Here is a 25,357-nt window from a genome sequence, read left to right on the forward strand (position 1 = left end):
TCAAGTGACTAGCTGGTAGGTCCGCTGGCTGGTCAGACACCCGAACAAAGCCAGGATTGTCTCTCTGCTATGATAACCCTGAAGTGATGGCCCAACATCGCTTCCAGTTTACCTGGATGTCAAATGGTACAATTTTAAAAAAAATCAAAAGCATTAATAAACAACGATCTTGGCGTTTTAAATGCTTTTAAGGGCAGAGGAGTGATTTGGGGTCTTATAAATCTCAGATCTTTCCATAAAGAGTACCTGTCACTTGCCTATTGCTGTCACAAGGATGTTTACATTAAAAAACATAAAAGTAATCAGACATTTTTTTTGACAGTATAAAAATAAAACAAAATAAACTATTTAAAAAAAAAGCCTAAAATGTAAAAGTTCCCCCGAGCAAAGATGAACACACAACCCACACACAAACAGCAATTGTCCCACACGTGAGCTGTCACTGTGATCATCACATCACAGGCAGCAATTCTAGCACCAGACCTCCTGTGTAAATATAAACTGGTAACCTGTAAAATGTTTGTTGTCGTTGCACGGGTGTGCGCAATTTTAACCACTTACCGACCATCCCTTTTTGAAGAGGGATATCTCGGCAATAGCAGAAGCTGCTGCGGCAGAGGCGATTGTGTCCTCTCCATGGCTGGGTATGGAGACAAGTGAGACTAAGATGGCCCCCACCCATCTCCATACCATAGCAGGGTGGAAGCGACGTCAAAACATCACTTCTGCCCATAGGCCGTAAAGGCCCATTTTTTTTTTTTTTATTGCATTTAAGTCCAAATATGAGATCTGAGGTCTTTTTGACCCCAGATCTCATATTTAAGATGTCCTGTCATGCTTTTTTCTATTACAAGGGATGTTTACATTCCTTGTAAATTCTTTATTTTTTTTTATTTTTTTTTTAAACAGTAAAAAAAAATAAAAAATGTTTTATTTATTTTTACAAAGCACCCCGTCCCGACGAGCTCATGCACAGAAGCGAACGCATACAAAAATGGTGGTCAAACCCCACATGTGAGGAATCACCGTGATCGTTAGCCTTAGACCTCCTCTAACTCAAAACATACAACCAGTAGAATTTAAAAGTTAAAAGTTTGACGCCATTCCATGAGTGGGCGCAATTTTGAAGCATGACATGTTGGATATCAATGTACTCGGCGTAACATTATCTTTCACAATATAAAAAAAAATTGGGCTAACTTTACTGTTGTCTTATTTTTTTATTCAAAAAGTGAATTTTTTCCCCCCCAAAAAAGTGCACTTGTAAGACCGCTGAGCAAATACAGTGTGACAAAACGTATTGCAATGACCGCCATTTTATTCTCTACGGTGTTATAAAAAAAAATGTATAATGTTTGGGGGTTCTAAGTAATTTTCTAGCAAAAAAAGTGTTTTTAACTTGTAAACACCAAGTCAGAAAAAGAGGTCCGGTCCTTAAGTGGTTAAAGCATGACTTGCTTGGTATCTATTTACTTGGCATAATATCTTTTATATTTAAAAAAAAAAAAAAAAAAAAATGTAGTTATATTTTTTTTTTTTTTTTGTTTTTTAAAACTCACTGGAGTGTTATCCATAGTAATCATTATCATGATGCTCTGGTTTTCTCACATACACTGGAAAACAGAAGGGGTCATGTTTGCTTGGTAAGGCAGAAAGTCATTTTTTGCAGCAGTATATTCTTTCAGGAAACAAAGTTCACACAGCTGGGAGGGCTGAGCAGAAAGTGAAATAGAAGAGATAGGAATGTTGTGGAGTCAGTGTGCTGTCAGCTGACAGTAAAGTAACAAGTAGAGCCATGCTGAGGCGCATGTAACAATGACTAATGTGTCACATGGAGGACAGTCTGCTGAAGCAATGACTGCAATCTCTAAGAGGAAAAAAAAAAAGAATCGCCCCCTTTGATCCCAGTATGTCACTTGCGCAGTTAAGAACAAGTGACAGTAAACCAAAGTTCAATATATTGCAGCTTACCAGCTCTGAAATGTGGTGGTTGCATTTGTTTTCTTTTTTCACCTGGTGATTTGGCCAGTAAATCGCTTCTTTTTCACCTTTCTTTACAGACTGAGCTGTACAGCAAAAGTTCAAATTTACAGGGCTGCCACAAACCATTTTCCACTGACAGGGGTGCTTACAATGGTCAGCTTTTATTTATTCATAGAAAACCTTTAATCGCAAAAGGGAAACAAATCTGTTGCTGGGACAACTTATAAAGACTGACAAGACTACAATGGTCAGTGTGAATATTTCTCTTTATGGTAAAATGTTTATTTGTTTGACAACAAATTAATATCAAACGATTTTTTTTTTGGGGGGGGGGGGGGGGGTGAAAACCGCAAAACGACAAGTTCCAGACAATGTATATTCAGAAATCATTCAGAACAGTTACAACAGACAAGAGGAAAGATGTACAACAAAACAACTAGCCCCACTTATTTTTTTCTCCATCAGTCTAGAACAGCCTCCCTTATCCCGGCCCCATCCCCCTCACCATAACCTCACTATCCACCCCCCCCCCCTCTTCTCCTTTTTCCTTTATTCTCTCCCATTGGTTGTCCCCTATATACAGAAACGGTCCACCACACCATACAAAAGCCAAACGTTCTGTTATCCCAGTGCCCAGCATTGGGGGGTTCACATCGTGGGGTCCCATGTCTATGTGCTGCACAGACACACGAGCCGGGATGAAAAACTGCATATTATAGACTTCAATACCACACCACAGCTGGGAGAAGGCAGCGAAAGGAGCGGGGCCTCCTAGGCGGAGAAAGGCAGCGAAAGGGGCGGGGCCTCCTAGGCGGAGAAAGGCAGCGAAAGGGGCGGGGCCTCCTAGGCGGAGAAAGGCAGCAAAGGGGCGGGGCCTCCTAGGCGGAGAAAGGCAGCAAAGGGGCGGGGCCTCCTAGGCGGAGAAAGGCAGCAAAGGGGCGGGGCCTCCTAGGCGGAGAAAGGCAGCGAAAAAGGCGGGGCCTCCTAGGCGGAGAAAGGCAGCAAAGGGGCTGGGCCTCCTAGGTGGAGAAAGGCAGCAAAGGGGCGGGGCCTCCTAGGCGGAGAAAGGCAGCAAAGGGACGGGGCCTCCTAGGCGGAGAAAGTCAGCAAAGGGGCGGGGCCTCCTAGGCGGAGAAAGGCAGCGAAAGGGGCATTCTCCATCTTTATGACTCCTTTCACACTTAGGCGCTTTGCAGGCACTACAGCGCTAAAAATAGCGCCTGAAAAGCGCCCTGAAAGAACCGGTGATGTGTCTCCAATGTGAAAGCCTGGACTCAGGGGCGTACCTAGAGCATTTGGCACCCGGGGCGGATCCTATATCTGGCACCCCCCCCCCCCCCACCATAAAATGTAAAAACACCCACCGTTTCCCCTGCATACCTCTGCATCCTTCAATATCTTTTTGTCACTACTGTGTACCCCTCCTCTCCACAACTGCACCTCTGGACCCCTTTAAATTACACAGCACCCTGCACCTCTGGACCCCTTTACATTACACAGGACCTTGCACTTAAGGACCTCTTTACATTACACAGCAGCCTGCACCTCTGGACCCCTTTACATTACACAGCAGCCTGCACCTCTGGACCCCTTTACATTACACAGCAGCCTGCACCTCTGGACCCCTTTACATTACACAGCAGCCTGCACCTCTGGACCCCTTTACATAACATAGCACCCTGAACCTCCTGACCCCTTTACATTACACAGCGCCCTGCACCTCTGGACCCCTTTACATTACACAGGACCTTGCGCCTAATGACCTCTTTACATTACACAGCACCCTACACCTCTGGACCCCTTTACATTAGACAGGACCTTGCACCTAAGGACCTCTTTACATTACACAGCAGCCTGCACCTCTGGACCCCTTTACATTACACAGCAGCCTGCACCTCTGGACCCCTTTACATTACACAGCTCTTGTACCTCTGGACCCCTTTACATTACACAGCGCCCTGCACCTCCTGACCCCTTTACATTACACAGCCCTTGTACCTATGGATCCCTTTACATTACACAGCACCCTGAACCTCTGGACCCCTTTACATTACACAGCTCTCGTACCTCTGGACCCCTTTACATAACATAGCACCCTGAACCTCCTGACCCCTTTATATTACACAGCGCCCTGAACCTCTGGACCCCTTTACATTACACAGCACCCTGTACCTCTGGACCCCTTTACATTACACAGGACCTTGCACCTAAGGACCCCTTTACATTACACATCTCTTGTACCTCTGGACCCCTTTACATAACATAGCACCCTGAACCTCCTGACCCCTTTACATTACACAGCCCTTGTACCTATGGATCCCTTTACATTACACAGCACCCTGAACCTCTGGACCCCTTTACATTACACAGCCCTTGTACCTCTGGACCCCTTTACATTACACAGCACCCTGCACCCCTTTACATTACACAGCCCCTCACAGCTCTGGACCCTCTACATGTTACACAGATCCCCTACAGTGCAGACCCCCCTCCCTACCATACAGACCCCCATCTACAGTGTAGACCCCCCTACAGTACAGAATCCTCCCCTACAGTGCAGACCCTCCTACAGTACAGACCCCTCCACCCTATAGCGCAGACCCCCCCCTACAGTGCAGACCCTCCTACAGTACAGACCCCTCCACCCTATAGCGCAGACCCCCCCTACAGTGCAGACCCTCCTACAGTACAGACCCCTCCACCCTATAGTGCAGACCCCCCCCTACAGTGCAGACCCTCCTACAGTACAGACCCCTCCACCCTATAGCGCAGACCCCCCCCTACAGTGCAGACCCTCCTACAGTACAGACCCCTCCCCCTACAGCGCAGACCCCCCTACAGTACAGACTTCCCTACAGTACAGAATCCTCACCTACAGTACAGACCCCCCTACAGTGCCGAATCTTCCCCTACAGTACAGACCCCCCCCCTACAGTGCAGGACCCCTTCTACAGTGCAGGACCCCCCTACAGTGCAGGACCCCTTCTACAGTGCAGGACCCCTTCTACAGTGCAGGACCCCCCCTACAGTGCAGGACCCCCCCTACAGTGCACAGCCTCCCCTAAGGACCCATAGTGTACATCGAGCCCAAGGCAGCGGCATTGCAGGGGGGAGGTGCGAGCAGCACCCGAGTGGAGTGTCACCTGTCGGCTCAGTGATCCGGGACCCGGCGCAATAATCCCCTTCTCTCTGTGGTCGCGTGACTCACGTCGCGCCGTTCTGATCACTCTCGGGCAGCGGCTGTCACTCACAGCCGAGCAGAGTGAAGCCGCCTCCCCCTCGTCTACACAGTGCTGTGCATGTAGGAGGGGGAGGCGGCTTCACTCTGCTCGGCTGTGAGTGACAGCCGCTGCCCGAGACTGATCAGAACGGCCGCGCGACGCGACCACAGAGAGAATGGGATTATTGCGCCGGGTCCCGGATCACTGAGCCGGCAGATGTCACTCCACTCACGTGCTGCTCGCACCCCCCCTGCAATGCCGCCCACTGCCAGTGCCTCGGGCTCTCTCTGTGTGGGCTGTGGAACCGAGGCACGGCGCTGTCTGACACTTCAGTTGCAGAGGGGGGGCGCTGGCCTGACACCCCCCCAGTGTGTGGCACCCGGGGCGGCCCGCCCCCCCACTTAGTACGCCCCTGCCCCGACTGCTCTCATGCGGAGGCGATGTGCTGGCAGGATGGTAAAAAAAAAGTCCTGCAAGCCGCATCTTTGGAGCGGTGTACACCGCTGCTTCACCGCTCCTGCCCATTGAAATCAATGGGGCAGTGCGGCTATACTGCCAGCATAGTGCTGCTGCAGCAGCGCTTTGTGGTGGTTTTAACGCTCTCTCAGCTGTTAGCGGGGGTAAAAGCACCCTGCTAGCGGCCGAATAGCGTTGCAAAATTGGAAGTAGAGCACCACTAAAAATAGCGGCGTTTTACCGAGACTCCTAGTTGGAGAATACAGAAGAAGTGAGACTTAGAATTGTCGAATGCAACAAAAAGAGTGAGACTCTGGTGGGAGAACGCAGGAAAAGAAGTAAGGCTCAAAAGTTGTAGAAAGCAACAAAAGAAGTGAGACTCCTACTGAATTCTCCAACTAGGAGTCTCACTTCTTCCGCTGTATTCTCCAACTCTGAGTCTCACTCTTTATTATGGCTAGAGAAGGGATGAGGCTCCTAGGTGATGACTGCTGCAGTATCCTCCAACAAGAAGTCCCCCTCCCCGTGGTCTCACCTGCTGTGACAGGCCTTGAGGCAGTCTAGCTGGCGCTGTCTCTGCTGTTGCAGGCTGCTGAGGGCCGGCAGAGGTCTGGATCCCTTGGAGGAGAAGAACCAGCTCATGGTCGGATAATCTGGAGGGAGGGGGAGGGGCGGCTGGTCGTGTTATTGTTGTTGTGGTGAGAGGATGATCGGAGGCTCACACTGTCCATGTGTCCGGCCCCCCCATGTTATCCTCACACTCCTCCTGGCCCCCCTCTCTACTTCTCTTCAGGTCGCACTGTGTGACAATTCTCCCCTCGTCATGGTGACGTACCCCGGCCACAAGGCGAGGCCCCGCCCGCCGGTCTCTTGCGTCATCTCGGTGCGCCCGGGGTAGAATGCGGCGGCTGGACGTCGCGTTGGTGACGTAGTAGACCTTTGCAGAGAGCTGAGTGACCTCATAGAGACGGGCAGTGACGCGGTGCTGAAGCGGGGGAGACTATTTCTGGATGAGAAGACAGAGCAGGAGGTGAGGGGGGAGAGGGAGAGTGTGTATAGCCGGGAGGACAGGACTGAGGGGAGGGTCCCATTGTTTGACAGCTCTGCCTATGGACGGCCAGCAGGTGGATGTTGTCCCCGGGGGGGAGGGGACGTGTATGGACAGGACACCCGGTGGGGGGATGACACTGCTGACTTATAGCAGCTCTGACAGCAGGTTACTTTCATCATACTTACTGAGGGGGGGGGGGGGGGCAACATTTATTTGTTGTTGTGCTGTAAGGTCACATTCCTTTACTGTATACATTATGCTCCTCACTATAGGCTATCTGTCAAGTAGATACTACACTTGGCACCCTTGCTGAAAGACTGTGCTTTGCTGGAAGACTGCTTAGCATCCCTGCTGAAAGACTGCTGCCTTGCCTTCTACCCCTTGCACTGTATAGAGCAGTTTTTCTCAACTCCAGTTCATAAGGCACCCCAACAATTCATGTTTTCAGGCTTTCCATTATTTTGCACAGGTGATTTGATCAGTTTCACTGCCTTAGTAATCGCCACAGCTGTTTCAGCTGAGGGAAATCCTAAAAACGTGACCTGTTGGGATACCTTGGGGACGGGAATTGAGAAATACTGGTATAGAAGGCAGCATCCCATTATGATCAGAGCAAAGCCGTCAGCGCTCTTTCTACCAGCTTTCTTAACCACCTCAATACCGGACTCCTTCACCCCCTTCCTGCCCAGGCCATTTTTTTTTATTTTTTTTAGCACTCTCACACTTTGAATGACAATTACTCGTATGACATCCACCCAGGATGTAAGAGCTCGCACTTGACGTTTGGCTCGGATGTAGGGTTACCACCTCATCCCTTTAAACCCAAACATATTAATTACACTGAATTACGCTGATTAACATGGCAATTAAAAGCACTTGGCACCTTTTTTGCATTAAATTAGCCTCAGAACCTGTGTAATTCGTATGTGTTCGGGTTTAAAGGGATGAGGTGGGAAGCAGTAAAGGCCAACTCTAATCAAAATATATTTTCTCCCACAATCCCCCCCCCCCCCCCCGTTAGATCACGTCAGGCTGGCCCTTTTTGCTGGTATAGCTATGTAAAATATTAAAAATAAGTGTGTGTCTATATTGTTTAAAATCAAATAATACATTGTCTCATCCTGCTCTGCACATGCTCAGTTGCTCTCTATTTTTAGGCACTGTTGACTTTTTATAGAGGCCGATCTGCTGACTGGCTAAGACCCCTTTCACACCATACCGCCCATAGTGTCGGCGGTAAAACACTGCTATTTTTAGCAGCGTTTTACCGCCGGATTTGCAGCGCATTTCGGCCACTAGCGGGTGCCTTTACCCCCTGCTAGCGGCCGAGAGAGGGTTAAAACCACCAGTAATACGCCGCAATAGCGGCATTTTGCTGGCGGTATTACAGAGCTGCTCCATTTCAATGGGGAGCAGCGGTGGAGGAGCGGTAAACATACGAAGAAGCTGCTGGCAGGACTTTTCCCTGACGTCCTGCCAGCGCACCGCTGTAGTGTACAGACAATGGTGCAGCTTTTTTAGGGCGGATTGCAGGCGCTATTTCTAACGCTATAGTGCCTGCAAAACGCCTTGGTGTGAAAGGGGTCTTAAAGCAGAATTAAACCCTCTTATCCTTTACTGCCAAGGAAGCTGCTTCTGTTTGATCTGCAACTGCCATGGTGCTGCACATATGATCAGTTATGACGCCAGCCATTTAATGGTTTGACGGATTGGTTGAAGAAAGCAAGCAAATGTAATAGTTAGCAATCCCATCATTCCAGGAATGTGACTGTTTTTTAAAACTGTAAAATTTATGGGTATAGTTCCACTATATATAGTTTATTACTGTTCAGGGGCTCTGGGCACCAGCAAGAAAAAACAGGAGCAATGCTGGAGGAAATTTACAGCACGCATTCATTTTGGTAGCATACTTTTTAAAGCAGAGTTCCAACATCTAATCAATTTTTTATTTTTTTTCTATATTCCTAAGCTAATTTAATGTAAGCGTGAAACTCGCTTGCTTTTTTCAAATTACCCCGTGATGTCCGGTTTCGTATATAAAAATAACTTATATAATATGTTCCTGGACTTTGTCATCTTGCCTGTGGGCATGAGAAGCCCACAGGCAGACATATCCGGTATATGGTGCCAGCATGCACCTCCTGTCACCACGCATTCAGTACACGTTGCAGCGCTGTAAGCTTCCGATGTTGCCATCACAACGGGCGCCGTCATCGGAAGTGCCCACCCCATTGTGATGGCAACGTCCTTGCGTCATCGTATCACTTCCGCTTTCAGAAGATCACGATAATTAGAGGCGGCTAGCCACACTGACTCCTGGGAATATTGATTCATAGCTCCCATGAGTCAGTGTGCCGTCACAGGAGATATTGCACCGCCGGATCTGACGGCAATACCCGTGGGTGCCCAGGAATCAAGGTAGGGAAGAAAAGGGTGTCGCTGCTCCAGGTGGAGCTAACGAAAGTAAACCTCTTCACCAGTTTAGAAGCTGGCAATGCATATAGCAATGGATAGAAAGTAATTCTGGACCAGCACGCTCCAAAATAATATTTGCCTTTTATTCAAAATGCAAGATCAAAAATACATCGCAGCAGAACAGACAGTCTAACGCGTTTCACACTACACAGGCAAATATTTTTTTTTTGGAGTGTGGCAGTCCAGAATTACTTTCTATCCGATACCCGTGGGTGGCTAGGACTGGAAACGCCACATCAATAAAAAGGTAACCCTTAGAGGAAAAAAAATTGCTGCCATTTGTCACTGTCTATTATGCCAGTTTGGGAATAAGCTTAACCACTTAAGGACCGCCGTATTGCCAATGTACGTCATTACAATGGCATCGGCAGGATACCCGCTGGATACGGCGGTCCGTTTCGCTTCAGGAGCGATCCGGGATGAGGGGATGGCCGTTGCTTTCTGGCCATCCCCTCTCGATCGCTCCTGGCGAATGAGAAGCTTCCTCCCACTGTGTATTGTATACACAGGCAGGGAGGAAGTGATGTCATTCTCCTCGGGGCGGTCTTATTGACCGGACTACGAGGAGAAGACTAAAAGTAAGTGCACCAAAACACTACTCTAACACATAGGTACACATAGGTACACAAACCCCCCCCCCCGATCGCCCCCCAATCCCCCCCCCCCCAGTCACAGTGTCACTGATTGCAGTGATCATTTATTTACTGATCACTGCATTCAGTGTCAGTTGTAAAAGTAAAAACTGTCAGGGCAGTTAGTGTTAGGTCCAGGGTAGCCCCCTACCCCCCCAATAAAGGTTTAACCCCCTGATTACCCCTAGAGTTAACCCTTTCACCCCCTTTTGCCAGTGTCACTAAGCGATCATTTTTCTGATCACTGCATTAGTGTCGCTAGGTAGCTAGTTATTTTTTTAGGTTCACCGCCAGGTTTTTATAGCGCTAGGTACCCCGATATACTACCCAATATTACTACCCCGATATACTACCCTGATTGCCCCTAGTTAACCCTTTCACCCCCTTTTGCCGGTGTCACTAAGCGATAATTTTTCTGATCGCTGCATTAGTGTCACTAGTGTCGCTAGGTAGCTAGTTATTTTTTTAGGTTCCCCGTCAGGTTTTTATATAGCGCCAGGGACCCCCATATACTACCTAATAAAAATTTGAACCCCCTGATTGCCCCTAGTTAACCCTTTCACCAGTGATCCCGTATCAGTGTTACGGGTGACTCTGGTTAGTTTGCTTTTTATAGCATCAGGGCACCCACCATTTATTACCCAATAAAGGTTTAACCCCCTGATCACCCGGCGGGTGATATCAATTAGGTTTTAGGGTCAGGGTCTGCGTCGCCCCAGGCAGCGCTAGGTTAGTGCCAGTACCGCTAACACCCACACGCAAAGCATACACCTCCCGTAGTGGTATAGAATCTGAACAGATCAATATCTGATCTGATCAGATCTATACTAGCGTCCCCAGCAGTTTAGGGTTCCAAAAAAACGCATTGTTAGCGGGATCAGCCCAGATACCTGCTAGCACCTGCGTTTTGCCCCTCCGCCCAGCCCACCCAAGTGCAGTATCGATTGATCACTGTCACTTACAAAACACTAAACACATAACTGCCGCGATCGCAGAGTCAGGCCTGATCCCTGCGATCGCTAACAGTTTTTTTGGTAGCATTTTATATTTAAATCTGGAAGGCAGTGCTTGGTTTTCGGGGTCCCGTACGTGGCTAGGCTCCCAAAAAGTCCCCCACATGTGGTATCCCCGTACTCGGGAGAAGCAGCAGAATTTATTTTGGGGTGTAATTTGACTTATGCCCATAGCATGTGTGAGCAATATATCATTTAGTGATAACTTTGTGCAAAAAAAAAAAAAAATTGTAAAATTCCTGCAACTTGTGGCAAAATATAAAATATTTCATGGACTCAACATGCCTCTCAGTAAATAGCTTGGGGTGTCTACTTTCCAAAATGGGGTCATTTGGGGGGGTTTTGTGTTATTTTGGCATTTTATGGCCTTCGAAACTGTGATAGGTAGTGAGGAGTGAAATCAAAAATCTGCACCCTTAGAAATCCTGAAGGCAGTGATTGGTTTTCGGGGTGCCGTACGCGGCTAGACTCCCAAAAAGTCCCACATATGTGGTATCCCCGTACTCAGGAGAAGCAGCAGAATATATTTTGGGCTGCAATTCCACATATAACTATGGCATGTGTGAGCAATATATCATTTAGTGACAACTTTTTGTAAACTTTTTTTTTTTTTTTTTTTTTTTTTTTGTGTCATTATTTAATCACTTGGGACAAAAAAAAAAAAATTCAATGGGCTCAACATGCCTCTCCACAACTTCCTTGGGGTGTCTACTTTCCAAAATGGGGTCATTTGGGGGGGGGGGGGGTTGTACTGCCCTGCCATTTTAGCACCTCAAGAAATGAGATAGGCAGTCGTAAATTAAAAGCTGTGTAAATTCCAGAAAATGTACTCTAGTTTGTAGACGCTATAACTTTTGCGCAAACCAATAAATATACGCTTGTTGAAATTTTTTTTACTAAAGACATGTGGCTGAATACATTTTGCCCTAAATGTATGACTAAAATTGAGTTTATTCGATTTTTCTTATAACAAAAAGTAGAAAATATCATTTTTTCTCAAAATTTTCGGTCTTTTTCCATTTATATCGCAAAAAATAAAAATCGCAGAGGCAATCAAATACCATCAAAAGAAAGCTCTATTTGTGGGAAGAAAAGGACGCAAATTTCGTTTGGGTACAGCATTGCATGACCGCGCAATTACCAGTTAAAGCAGTGCAGTGCGAAATTGTAAAAAGACCTCTGGTCCTTAGGCTGTTTATTGGTCCGGGGCTGAAGTGGTTAAAGGGATTGTAAAGTAAATTTTTTTAAATAACAAGCATGTTATAATTATCTCCAATGTGCAGCTCGTTTTGGGGTCCCTTGGCGGCTGCCTCTGCTTCCTCCCGCAAGTACTTCTCACGTTCATGTGAGCTCCCTCGCATGGTGAGAAGCACCTGCGGGCACTCTCCTGTGATACAGCCAGCGGCTATAGCTTCTTGCTGGATCACACGGCCCCGCCCCGGCGCGCCGCGTCATTGGATGTGATTGACAGCAGCGCGAGCCAGTGGCTGCGCTGCTTTCAATCAATCCATCCACTCCAGCCAATCAGCGGCCAGGCTGAGCGGCGAAGAGGATGTCGGGGGCGAGTGCGGGACTTTCGAGGGGTGAGGTAAGTAAAACGGGGGGGCTCGGGGCGCCGGCAGTGTGAGATGTTTTTCACCTTAATGCATAGAATGCATTAAGGTGAAAAAACATTTACCTTTACAACCCCTTTTAATTTGTGAAATTGTGTGGAACTCCGCTTTAACATGGAATATATGTTCCTTACTAAAGAACATTTTTTTTTATCAAGTTATTATGGGTAAAGTTTGGCTTTAATCCTTATCTTGATGAGGATTATGTATCTGGGCCCTATGCATGCCGTGGGTCCATCCCTCTGTCCCAGATTGACAATGTTGCTGTCCAAAGTTCTCTTTGCTGCTCCTCCATCCAAAATGGAGACACCCTAAGGCCCCATACACACTATTAGATTTTCTGCATATTTTCGTCTTCAGATTTATCAAAACCATATAATATGAAGTCAAACCTTAAGAGTTTCAATTTGTATGCAATCAGGTCAGCCCTTGCACTACATGGTTTTGGTAAATCTGAAGACAAATATCTTTAGAAAGTCTAAATCTTTGTACACACGGAACAATTGTTGGCTAACCGAGCGTCTGATTTTTGTCTTAAGGGTGTGTGCCTGGATCTTGTCTTGCATGCTAATGGTACACAATTTTTGTGCAACAAACGTGAACGTAGTGACGTACTACGAGGAATTTCAGCTCTTTAGTGCCACCCTTTGGGCCCCTTCTGCTAATTTCGTGTTTGAGCATTGATTTCGAGCATGCATGTTTGTACTTTCGACAATTTGTGTCAGATTTGTGTACTGACCATGCGAAAATCTGCTAGTCTGCCATCCAACATTTGTTGGTTGAAAGTTGGATAACTATTATCAAAAGGAGAGTACTAACGGTCAGATTTTAGGACAACCGTCTGTCAACAGACAATCCCCTGCCAATAATCGGAGCGTGTGTATGGGGTCCAAGACAGTGTGTAAGACTCTGTTCACAACTATGTGTTTTTTAATGCTTTTTGTAGAAATGCGCTACAGTACATTTTACATGGTTTCCTATGGTACACATTCACATGTATGCTTTTTTTTTTTTTTTTTTTTTTTTTTTTTTTTTCAGTCGCTGCGTTTCTGGAAAAGGTCAGGGACTTTTTTTATATGCACAATGGTGCTTTTTTTGGTTCAATAGACTTTACTGGAGAAGCTGCAGAAACACATATAGTGCGTGTTTTTTCTACGATTTTCCCGCAATTTGCATTTTTTTATCTGCCAACAACAGATTGGCCAAAAAAAATGCAAATCACTGTAAAATTGCGTGTAGCAAAACAAAATCAAACTGCATAGGTGTGATCTGAGCCCTGCTGGCCAGATCACCAGGTAAATAAAAGCTAAAGGAAATTAAAGTGTAATTAAAACGTGTGGTGTGTTGTGTTTTTTTTTTTTTTTTTTTTTTTTTCTTTTTTTTTTTTTAACGTTTTGGATATAGTAAGGGAGGTTTATAATTAGAGGTCGATATGGGTTTTTCTCTGGCCGATGCCGATATTTAGAAATCACGGCAGCCGGTGGCCGATATGTGATGCCAATTTTTTATTTATTTTTTTCCTTCATCTTATAAAATCGAACCGTTAGACCCCTTTCACACTGGGGCGTTTTTCAGGCGCTTTTGGGTTAAAATAGCGCCTGTAAAGTGCCTGCAAAACAGCTCCCCTGCAGTCTCAGTGTGAAAGCCAGAGTGCTTTCACACTAAGGCGATGCGCTGGCAGGATGTTAAAAAAAAGTCCTGCAAGCATCATCTTTGGAGTGGTGTATACCGCTCCTCCACTACTCCTGCCCATTGAAATGAATGGGCACTGCTGCCGAAGCGCCTCCAAATCGATTCAGGAGCGGCGCATTTAACCCCTTCATCGGCCGCTAGCTGGGTTATAAGCATCCCGCTAGCGCCCGAATAGCGCCTCTAAAATTACGGTAAAGCGCCACTAAAACTAGCACCGTCAACGCCTGCCCACTCCATTGTGAAAGCAGCCTTTTTTAAGTCTTTAAAATTTTTTATTTTATTTGCTTTATATTCAAATTCACAAATATTGCCACAAAATAATCACATACAATAATTCCCCTTACAAACAAATTTCCCTTATCACCCCCTCCCATCCCCCCTCCCCCTATCAGCCCTCTCCCCCTCCCATTCCCTCCGCCGATAATATTCAATTCACAATTATACAAAAATTTTAAATAACATCAAACTTAAACAAATTACTCATTCCCTTCTCCCATCCCCCTCCCCACCTCTCATTCATTCCCTCCTTCATCCATCACTCTTACATCTTACTCACCCTTTCTCATTGCTCACCCCACTTTCCCCATATTTTAACAAACTTCCCATAATTACCTCTTTTCCTATATATGTATTCCTCCTTTTTTATGTTATCTTTCACCCTTTCCATCCATTCCTTTACTGTAGGCGCTTCCCTCCTCTGCCATTTAAACGCAATTGATTTCCTCCCCTGAAAAAGGCATCTAATAACAGCTGTGTGGATATCCCCTCGTACCTCCTCTTCTTCTATCAATCCCATTATACAGATTTTAGCTTCTACTTCCAGTGATAACCCAAACACTTTATTAATTTTCCCTATTATTCCTACCCAATATCTGTATAATCTTGGGCATCGCCAAATCATGTGTATTAAATCTCCTCTTCGGTCTCCACACCTTTGGCATTCTGCGTCCTGTCTACTCCCAAATCTAAACAATTTAAGAGGAGTGTACTATACCCTATGGATTAAATACATTTGAGATATAATATGTGATGGAGATAAGGAAACTTTCGCCCCCAATGCCAGAACCTTTTCCCACTGTTCTACCGATATTGGGCCCACCTCTCTTTCCTATTTTACCTTTTTTTTCTCCTCTATTACCCCTTCTTGTTCTGTTCCCTTTAGATACCTATAGATCTCAGAGATAACTCCTTTCGATATATTACAACTTATAATTCTCCTGAGTACAGGCATCTTACTCCATTCCAACTTCCTGTCTCTAAATTGTGCCTGTAACGCATGTTTAATTTGTATATAATTAAGGAGGTAATAAGCCGGTAACCCATATTCATCCCTTAGTTCCTGAAATGTTTTCAGTCTCCCGTCCCTATATAGTTGCGCTAAGAAGTGTACGCCCCTCCGATCCCATTCTGCTAATCTCCCCATTTTCTTAATTTCCTCTAAGTTTTTATTTTCCCATATTGGTGAGAATTCTGTATATCCTCTATACCCCAATATTACTTTTACCTCCTCCCAACACTTTACCATCAGTTGGACTGTGGGGCAACTGGTCCTAAATGAGTCGGCTTCCACTGCTTCCGCGACCGTATTATGTGGGGTATCCCTCCCCAGGGGACCACCCCCCTTTCCTGTCACTGCTGCTAGGTTACCTCCCCTCATATACTGTAATTGGGCAGCCAGAAAGTAGTATCTCATATTAGGTAGTGCCATCCCACCCATTTCCCTTGGTCTCTGTAGTACTTGTAAACTAATTCTTGCCACACCGTTCTTCCATATCACCTCTCTAAACAAACTTTCCATTTTTTTAAACCAATATTTTGGAATCCAAACCGGTGAATTTTGTATAACATATAATATTTGAGGCATCCACACCATCTTAATTAAATTGCACCTACCGGCTACTGACAAGGGGAGGTTCTTCCATATTCTGATTTTACGCTTTAATTTTGACATAAGTGGAACTAAATTCCCTGCTATATACTGCCTTGGGTCTGCCGTCATATTCACTCTGAAGTACTTCATTTGTTTAACTATTTCTATTTGGGATACCTGTACTGGCAATGGGGTATCGAGGGGATCCACTGGTAGGAGAGCAGATTTTTCCCAGTTAATTTCGAGTCCAGAGAAATACCCGAATTCTTTTATCAGGGTCATTGCCGCCACCAATGAGGGCCCCGTGTCCCCTAAAAACAACAGTACATCGTCTGCATACAAAGCAACCTTTTCCTCTTCATTCCCTCTTTTAAACCCCCGGATATCCTGCGCCTCTCTCAAGGCTATAGCCAGAGGCTCCATCGAGAGGGCGAAAAGCAGGGGCGACAAAGGGCACCCCTGTCTTGTCCCCCTCTCCAAATGGAACCCCTCTGAACATTCCCCATTTATTCTCACTTTCGCCCTTGGACCTGTATACAGTACTCTTATCCATTGCATAAATCTCGGACCAAATTGAAATTCCGCTAACACCCTCCTCAAATAATGCCACTCCACACTATCGAAGGCTTTTTTCGCATCTAAGGACATAACTGCTCTATTCCCTTTGTTTTCTGAAGGAATCTGAATGTTTAAATAGGCGCGTCTCACATTCATATTTGTGGACCGCCCTGGTATAAACCCAGTTTGGTCCTGATGCATTAATTTTGATATTATATTTTTTACCCTTGTTGCAAGTACTTTTGCCAAGATTTTGACATCTGAACACAGTAACGATATAGGTCTATATGATGCGGTCTCCAATTGGTTTTTCCCTTCTTTTGCCAGGACCACCACTGTGGCCTCCATCATTGATTGCGGCAACTGCCCCACTTCAAAAGCCCCATTGAGCACCTGTAGGAGAGCCGGTAAAAGTATCTCCCCAAATTTTTTATAAATCTCTATCGGCAGTCCATCCGGACCTGGGGCTTTCTGATTTGTCATTTCTGCTGTTACTTTTTGCAGCTCCTCCAGGGTCAATGGTGCTTCCAAGCCCTCCCTATCTTCCTCCGACAGCCTGGGTAATGTTATTTTCCCAAAAAATTCCTGCATCTCCCCCTCTACTTCGGAGTTTGAAACTTTATATAGTTCCTCATAATATTTTCTGAACTCTTCCACTATTTCAGGTGTTGACTTCCTCATACCTCCCTCCCTGTCCAATATCGCCGGTATTATTGGGGACGAACTATTTGATTTAGCAATCAATGACAATACCCTCCCCACTTGTTCCCCTTCGCCAAAGAAGGACTGCCTCTGGAACTGCCTTTTCTTCTCCTCTTTCTCCCATATAAGTCTTTTATATTCTACCTGATTTTTCTCACATTCTTTAGAGCTTTCTTCTGAAGGGGCCCTTATATACCTCTCTTCTGACCTCCTTACCCTTTCTTTTGCTTCTATTTCCTTTGCTAACCCATTCTTCTTAATCTGCGATATCTTTTTTATTAGTTCCCCCCTTAAGAAGGCTTTCAAGGTATCCCACATTATTCCCAGGGACGTAGATCCCACATTTATGCTCAAAAATTCTTTTAGATTTTCTTTTACCCCCTCCATGTTATCCATTAGTTCTAACCAAAATGGATTTATCTTCCATTCTCTTCTGCTACATCCTCTCCCTATTGTCATTAAAAACATTACCGGTGAATGGTCCGAAATTCCCCTTGGCTCGTACTCCACCTTCTCCACCATCCCCAGCGCCTCTTCATTACACAGCACCATATCGATCCTGGACAAGGTGGAGTACGTCTTAGAGTGGCAAGAATACTGTTTTCTTAAGGGGTTCCACCTTCTCCATATATCCACAAAACCCGTTTCTTCACAGAATTGAAATAACAACCCATTAGGTCCCTCCCTACTACCAACCTTCTGTGGGAACCTATCTATTTTTTGATCCATTATCATATTAAAGTCCCCTGCTATTATGACTGGGATTCCAGACTTATCCTTTATAAACTTCAGCAGTTCATATAATATTTCTGCATTAAATGGTGGTGGGATATACACAGTTGCGATCACACATACTCTATCTTCTATACCACAAAAAAGGAACACATATCTCCCTTTAACATCTATGATGCTCTGCCTGCAGGTTAGACCCGACCCAGGATCTATTAAGACACTCACTCCCCTTGAATAGGAGGTGTATGTAGAATGATATTGTATCCTATATTTCCTGTGTCTTAGCACACTGATTGTATCTCGGTCCAGGTGGGTCTCCTGCAAACAGAGCATCCCATAATTACCCATATTCCCCATGGAAAATAATGCACGTCTCTTCAACTGTTCCTTCACCCCCCGTACATTCCAAGAACAGATTTTAACCTTTTTAGTGAAGTTCCCTACCTTACTGCTTACTCCCATATTTAAAACCTAAATCACAATATCATACTTTTATTCTCCATTCTACGTGCTTTCTCTGTGTTTTCCCACGTGATCTCCCCCTCACTTTTTTCCCTGTGCTCCAAAATTTTAGTCCCACACATATTTTGTATCTCAAATTTACCATATTTCTTATACACATTTTTCACACATTTTATATAAATTGGACAATTTATTTCCTTGTGCCTCACTTAATTTCATTTTCTTGTGCCCTTTTTCACTGACCACCATATTTAATGCAATTTCACACATCAACTTTATACTTACATATTTTTTGTGCAATTAACAATCCTTTACCATGCCTACCTATATCCTTCCCTATCCTTTCAACCTCCTTTCTCTCGCTATCATTCATCCATTCACACTCTCCATCCCTTTTTTCTTTCCCCTCCCCAACCCTCCCATGCCCCACTTGGGGCCCTTCTAAGGGGCTTCCAACATGACCGTTTTTACCTCCCAGGGTGATATATCCTCCCCACCTACTCGCCCTACCCACCCACTCCCATTACTCTTATTTCTAGAACAAAAAATAGTCCACATTACTACCGAGAAAAAAATAAAAATAAAGGGAAGGGGGGAAGGAGAAAGGGAAGGAGACAAACAGAGCAATATGGGGGCATTCCCTCTTAGTCCGAAAAAGAAAAAAATGTCCATTTTCTTTTTGTTTTCATATTACAACATTCCCCTCTGTTGCAGCAGACATTTATTTTCCTCCAACCACAATTTAACTTCTTCTGGACTATTAAAAAATATGTTTTCCCCAAATGCTGATACCCTCAACTTTGCCGGATAAAGCAATGCATAGTTCACTTTAAGACTCTGCAATTTCTTTTTGCACTCTATAAACTTGGCTCTCTGTCCTTGCAACTCTGGGGAAAAATCCGGATACAATGAAATCTTTATCCCATTATATTCAAGATTACGCAGTTCTCTTGCTCTTTGAAGGATAACAACTTTATCTCTATAGGACAGCAATTGGATGATTATGGGTCTAGGATGACTTCTTCCTTCCACCATCCTAAACGGAATTCTATACGCCCTTTCAATTGCAAAAAATCTTGATAGCTTCTCACTCCCTACTTTATCCTTTATCCATATTTCCATAAATTCAGCAAGATCATTGCCTTCGCTTTTCTCCGGTAAACCTAAAACTCTGATATTTTTCCTGCGTATAATATTTTCCATATTGTCCATTTTAGCCATACACAAATTTAACTGGCCCTTCATCATTTGCATCTCCTGTTTCAGCGGGAATACATCATCCTCCACCTGGCTGACTCTCTCCTCCATATCTGATATACGAGCCGCAGTTTTCTGTACTTCATTTTTAAGATTTAACCCATCTTCTCTTATCTGCTTTAATTGATCTGATACATCATCCAATGATAATTTACATGTATTCACCGCAGATAGAATTTCTTTTAGTGATGGTTCTTTACCTTTTGCCCAAATTTCTCCTTCTGTACCTATCTGTGTCCCGTCCAGTCCCCCTCTCTATGGAGAGATTACTCACGGACGCTTGTGCTTCCGATATTCCACCCATTACACCCGTAGTGTCCGACCGGACTGCCACACATATTGCTTTATTTGAACTTGTCGGCTCTATTTCGGTCGTCAAGCCCTGGCTCTTCCTTCCGACCGTTTTGCATGGCTGCAGTACTCTGCGGCCGCCCCTCTCCGACTTGCACGTTCTTTTTGGGTGTTTGGTTTGGAGTCTGATTAGGCGTATGGGCATATCGCTCAAGTTTAGAAGCGGCGGCAGCAGCAGCAACGCCTGTCAGCCCGGACGAGTGACCAGCCTTATCTTTAGAGCTGCGTAATGTTTGTGATCCATTATGTGTGGTCGCCTCCTCCACCCCCCTTTTCCTGGTCATACCTTCGGATCTTACGTCTCTTCCACCGGGGGGGGTAACGCTCAATCCCTCCCTTCGCTTTGATTCCCTCTCTCACAGGGTTTCTTACGTGGGGATCAATGTTCCTCTATGGGAGAGCTTCCTGTGGCGACCTCCACATACCTCCACTGTTGCGCCGTTCGGTCAACCGATTGTACCGTTACTCTCGCTTTGGTGGCGTCACAGCTTCGCAGCGTCCCCTCGTTTCGGCACCTCAACGCTCGGCTTCTCCTTCCCTCCTCCTCCTCCACACTACCTCGGCAGCATTAGTCTCTGGAGCGAGCGGTAGGTCTGAGCCCGCCGCGACCTCTCACCCTGACATCCGGTCACGCCCCGCCGAAAGGGGTCTAAGTTAACACACTAACTAGCTAGTAGCAAACTGAGCCTTGCTCTCTCTCTACTCCAACACACTGCCGTGAAAGCAGCCTTAAAGTGGGGTACCCCCTAAAAAAAAAAAATTAAAAGTCAGCAGCTACAAATACTGCAGCTGCTGGCTTTTAATAATCGGACACTTACCTGTCCCGGGTTCCAGCGATGCGGGGGAACGAAGCCCCCCCCCCTCGCTCCGCTCGCGGCGCCGTCATGCATACTGTGGGCACCCGGCTGTGGCTTCACAACCGGGCACCCACTGCGCATGCGCGAGCGGCGCAGGGCGCCGTGATACGCCGTACAGTCACCTGGGACACGTGACAGGTCCCAGGTGAATGTGCGGCGCGAGGGGAAGTGATGTCACCAGCCCGGGCAATGAAGAAGGCAGACTACGAGGGACCCCCTAGCAACCGGTATTTAGAGGTGAGTAAAAATTTATTTTTTTGCCAATTATTTTTTTTTTATTTTTTTTAAAGAATTTTAAGTAGTTTTATTTTTTGGGGGGCAACTCCACTTTAAGTAATAAGCGATACAGAAAATGTCTTACATTTAAGCATTTATTAAACAAAACAAACCTCCAATCAGTTCACTTGTATGTATAATTTAGATAAAAAAAAACTATATCTTAAATATTAAATACACAAAAACGGGTAATCAAAACTTTAGTACGAAAAATAAAAGTGCTAACCAATTTTTTTTTTTTAAAGTGTATTTTTTCCCAAAAAATTGCATTTAAAAGACCGCTGCGCAAATACCGTGTGACAAAATATTGCAAAGCCCGCTATTTTATTCCCTAGGGTCTCTGCTAAAAATATATATATATGTATGTGTTTGGGGGTACTACGTGATTTTCAAGTAGAAAATACAGGATTTTTACTTGTAAGCAACAAGTGTCAGAAATGATTAAGACCCCTTTCACACTGCGGGCGTTAGCACCTGAAAAAAATGGCTCCATTTACACTGGAGCGGTGTGCTGGGAGGGCGTCAAAGAAAGTCCTGCCAGCAGCTTCTTAGGAGCGGTGAACTCACCGCTGCTCCCCATTGAAATCAATGGGGCAGTGCTGCGATACTGCTGGCAAAACACCACTCCAGCGGCATTTTGTGGCCAGATTTAACCCCTTTTTGGCCACTAGCGGGGGGTTAAGACCGCTTCAAAAAAAATAGCGCCGCTTTACCACTGACGCCGGTGGCGGCTCAGTGTGAAAGGGGTCTTAAGCCCCATACACACTATCAGGTATTCGGCTGATTTTTGTCTTCAGATTTACCAAAACCATATAGTGCAAGGGCCTGCCTGATTGCATACAAATTGAAACTCCTAAGGTTTGACCTCATATTATATGGTTTTGGTAAATCGGAGGGAAAAAATCCGATAGTGTGTATGGGGCTTTAGTCTTTAAATGGTTAAACTGAAAACTCCTACACACAGTTCAGTCCATTGATGAGTATAAACATTGTATATCTTTTGCTTCTTTTCTCAGATTTGGCAGGCTGTCCAGATAGGAGAGATAAGTCTCCACGAAGACTTCAGGCAACTTGCATTGTTATTAGGGCCGGTGTTCTGCCAGATGGTGTCCTGCCATCATATAGTGTCCGCCCCTTACTGCGCATGCACAGTATGGGGAAGAAGAAGCTTCGGAAAAACTCTGAAGCTGAACGGCGCCTGCGCCATGAGTGGAGGTGGTAGCCCCACCATCCAAGCGGACATAGGGTTGTGAAAATTAGAGGGCCCCTCGCGGGCGAGCTTCGCTCGTCACGCTTCGGCCTCGCTGCGCTCGGCTCTTTTATGTTCCTACTCTATGTCCACTTGGATGGTGGGGATAGAACCTGGACTCACGGCGCAGGCGCCGTTCAGCCTCGGCTATTTTCGGAATCTGTGTTGCTGTGTACTGCGCATGCGCAGTACACAGCGGACACTATCGGATGGGGGACCTTATATGATGGGACACCGGTTCACACCAGATGCAGTTCCGTTTTTTTTCTGCACTAATACAGTCAGTTCCGTTCAGTTTTTGTACTGGCCAGAAACTGACTGCATGGTGTGAACTAGAGCCATTGGAATACATGGAAAACACTGTGCATGCATTTTTAGTGCAGAAAAAAAGAACACGGAACTGCGTCTGGTGTAAACTGGCCCTTAGAGAAGTAATTTGCAAGTTGCGCTGAAGTTTTAAATCTGCCTTTTTTTTATCAGCACAATCGACCAATGCAGATTAAATTAAAAGATGCCAAAAATCGGCCGACCTCTAGTTATAACCCCTGTGAAGTATTTTTTTTTTTTTTTTTTGGGCTACCTGTGCCCCATGGGGGAAATAATCCTTTGCTTCCTGTCCCATAGCCAAAACAGGAAGTTCCTACAAACTGAGGGAATCGTAGTGTGACACCAGGTCACCAACACTAGTGTCCCCATTGAAAGATTTCATTACTGTTCTGATATCAACCCAAAATTTGGGATTTTCTTTTACTTTCACTTTCAATGATAAAGGTAGACAGAACAAATAGAGAGGATGAATTTACCTAACAGAGGCACAGGCAGCAATAAAAACTGACAGATGTTCTAATCCCTCTCCCCTGCTAAAACTCAAAGTTTTGCCTTTAGTTATACTTTAATGCAGCCATCACATCTAAGCCCTTGTACACACGGTCGGAGATTCTGCCAACCAAATCCGTCGGATTTTGTCCGTCAGATTTTGTCTGACGGATTGTGTCCGAAACTGTTGCATACACACGGTCGGACTAAGTTGTCGAAAAATCCGATCTTTCAGAACGTGATGACGTAATTTCGTTACGATGGCACTACATTCAGGCTAGTAGCCAATAGCTTTGATGTAGGAATTTGATCTGAGCATGCGTGGCACTTGGTCCGATCAAAATTCTCTACACATGATCGGGTTACGTCCGACCGGCCCAGTTGGTCGGGAAATATTTCCAACATGTTGGAAAATTGGGTCCGACGGATATTCCGACGGAATCAGTCCGATGCATACCACACACAGTCGGATTATCCAACGACACGGTCCGATAGGTGTACAAGGGCTAAGAATTTGTTAGCTGTAATGTATATTGCAGTTTACTAGTCCTTGGTGTGGTGGCTGCATTTGTTTTCTTGTTCAAGTTTGCTTTACTTTATTTTCACCCAGTAATCCTGAAAATAACACTTCCTGTCCCGGGGTGCCTATGTCACTTCTTCACTGTATCTGGGGGGAGCCATGGTTTTTCTGCAAGGCTGCTCTTTTGGTTTGAACTGCAAAAATGTCTCCATAAGTTTATCTTCGATACGTGGGGTGGGGCAATTGGTAGTTTATTGAAGATAGCTAGGAAGGAAGATATTGTTCCCTGCAGCTCTCAGGAAGTGACAATGACATGGCATTTCTAGCAAGATCAACAGGTATTTGCTGAAATTGTTCATGGCTTAGAAAAAAACATCAAAAAACGAATGCAGTCACTGCATCTAAATACTGTAAGCTGCAATATATTCCATTTTGTTCTTGGGTTTAGTTATCTTTTTAAAGTAGAGCTATAGGTAAAACATTTATTTTATTTATTTATTTTTGGAGAGTAAGGGAGAGCCCTAACACTTTTTTTTTTTTTTTTTTTTTGCGGTCATCGTTATCGCAATGCAGAGATTTCTCTTCACTTCCAGTCCCAGTCCCATAGCCAAACAGGAAGTAAGAGGAAATCCATGCAAATTAAGGGGATTCCTTGGGGGACCCCCAGGTCACCAGAACTAGTGTCCCCATTGGAAGATTTCCTCTCTTACTTTTCTGGGGACAAAATCCAAAATCTGTCATTTCCTTTTACTTTCACTTTCAATGATAATTGTGATCCGAATAAATGGAAAGAGTGACTCTCCTTAATGGGGGCACAGACAGCAAAAAATAAATAAATGAAAAAAGGGGTTCTAATTCCTCTTCACTCTATCCAAAACTAGAACAAAAAAATTGCCTTTAGTTTATCCTTTCAGGCCTGGTTAACACCTACAGTGATGGAAAAAAGGATTTGATCCCCAGCTGACTTTGTATGTCATTAAGGTTTTAAGGCTGACAAGGTTCTCACCCAAGATTTGATGGTACATGGCTCTGTCCATCGTCCCCTTTTAATGCAGCAAAGTTCTCCTGTCCCTTAGCAGATAAACAACCCACAGCATTATGTTTACACTTCCATGTTAGACGGTGGGGATGGTGTACTTCGCATCATAGACGGCATTCCTCGACCTCAAAACACAGCGGGTTGAATTGATTATGCCAAAGAGCTTGATTTTGGTCTCATTTGACCACAACACTTTCACCCAGTTCTCCTCTGAATCATTCAGATGTTCATTAGCAAACTTCAGACTGGGCTGTACATGTGCTTTCTTGAGCAGGGGGACCTTGCGGGCCCTGCAGTATTTCAGTCCTTCGCGGCATAATGCGTTACCAATTGTTTTCTTGGTGACTTTGGTCCCAGCTGCCTTGAGATCATCGAGATCCTCCTGTGTAGTTCTGGCCTGATTCCTCACTGTTCTCATGATCATTGAAACTCCACAAGGTGAGATTTTGCAGGCAGCCCCAGACCGAGGGAGACTGACAGTTATTTTGAGTTTCTTCCATTTGCGAGTAATCCCATCCAAGTATAACATGAT

At 45.2% G+C, this 25,357-nt stretch overlaps 2 protein-coding genes across 2 annotated transcripts in view; one reads left to right on the top strand and one right to left on the bottom strand.

Annotated features, from left to right (window-relative positions):
* VPS37A (VPS37A subunit of ESCRT-I) overlaps positions 1-6,479 on the bottom strand; it is a 66,353-nt gene extending 59,874 nt beyond the window's left edge. The window contains exon 1 of the mRNA XM_077477405.1: positions 6,196-6,479. Coding sequence (XP_077333531.1) covers positions 6,196-6,302 — 107 coding nt within the window. The 5' untranslated portion in view covers positions 6,303-6,479. The remainder of the gene's footprint in view (positions 1-6,195) is intronic.
* A 58-nt stretch (positions 6,480-6,537) lies between these two features.
* CNOT7 (CCR4-NOT transcription complex subunit 7) overlaps positions 6,538-25,357 on the top strand; it is a 62,677-nt gene continuing 43,857 nt past the window's right edge. The window contains exon 1 of the mRNA XM_077477406.1: positions 6,538-6,690. The gene's annotated coding sequence lies outside the window, so the exon portion shown is untranslated. The remainder of the gene's footprint in view (positions 6,691-25,357) is intronic.

Source organism: Lithobates pipiens, unplaced genomic scaffold (assembly GCF_037356315.1).
Source record: "Lithobates pipiens isolate NorthernLeopardFrog02 unplaced genomic scaffold, aLitPip1_a1.2 Scaffold_13, whole genome shotgun sequence".
In the NCBI taxonomy this organism is placed as follows: domain Eukaryota; kingdom Metazoa; phylum Chordata; class Amphibia; order Anura; family Ranidae; genus Lithobates; species Lithobates pipiens.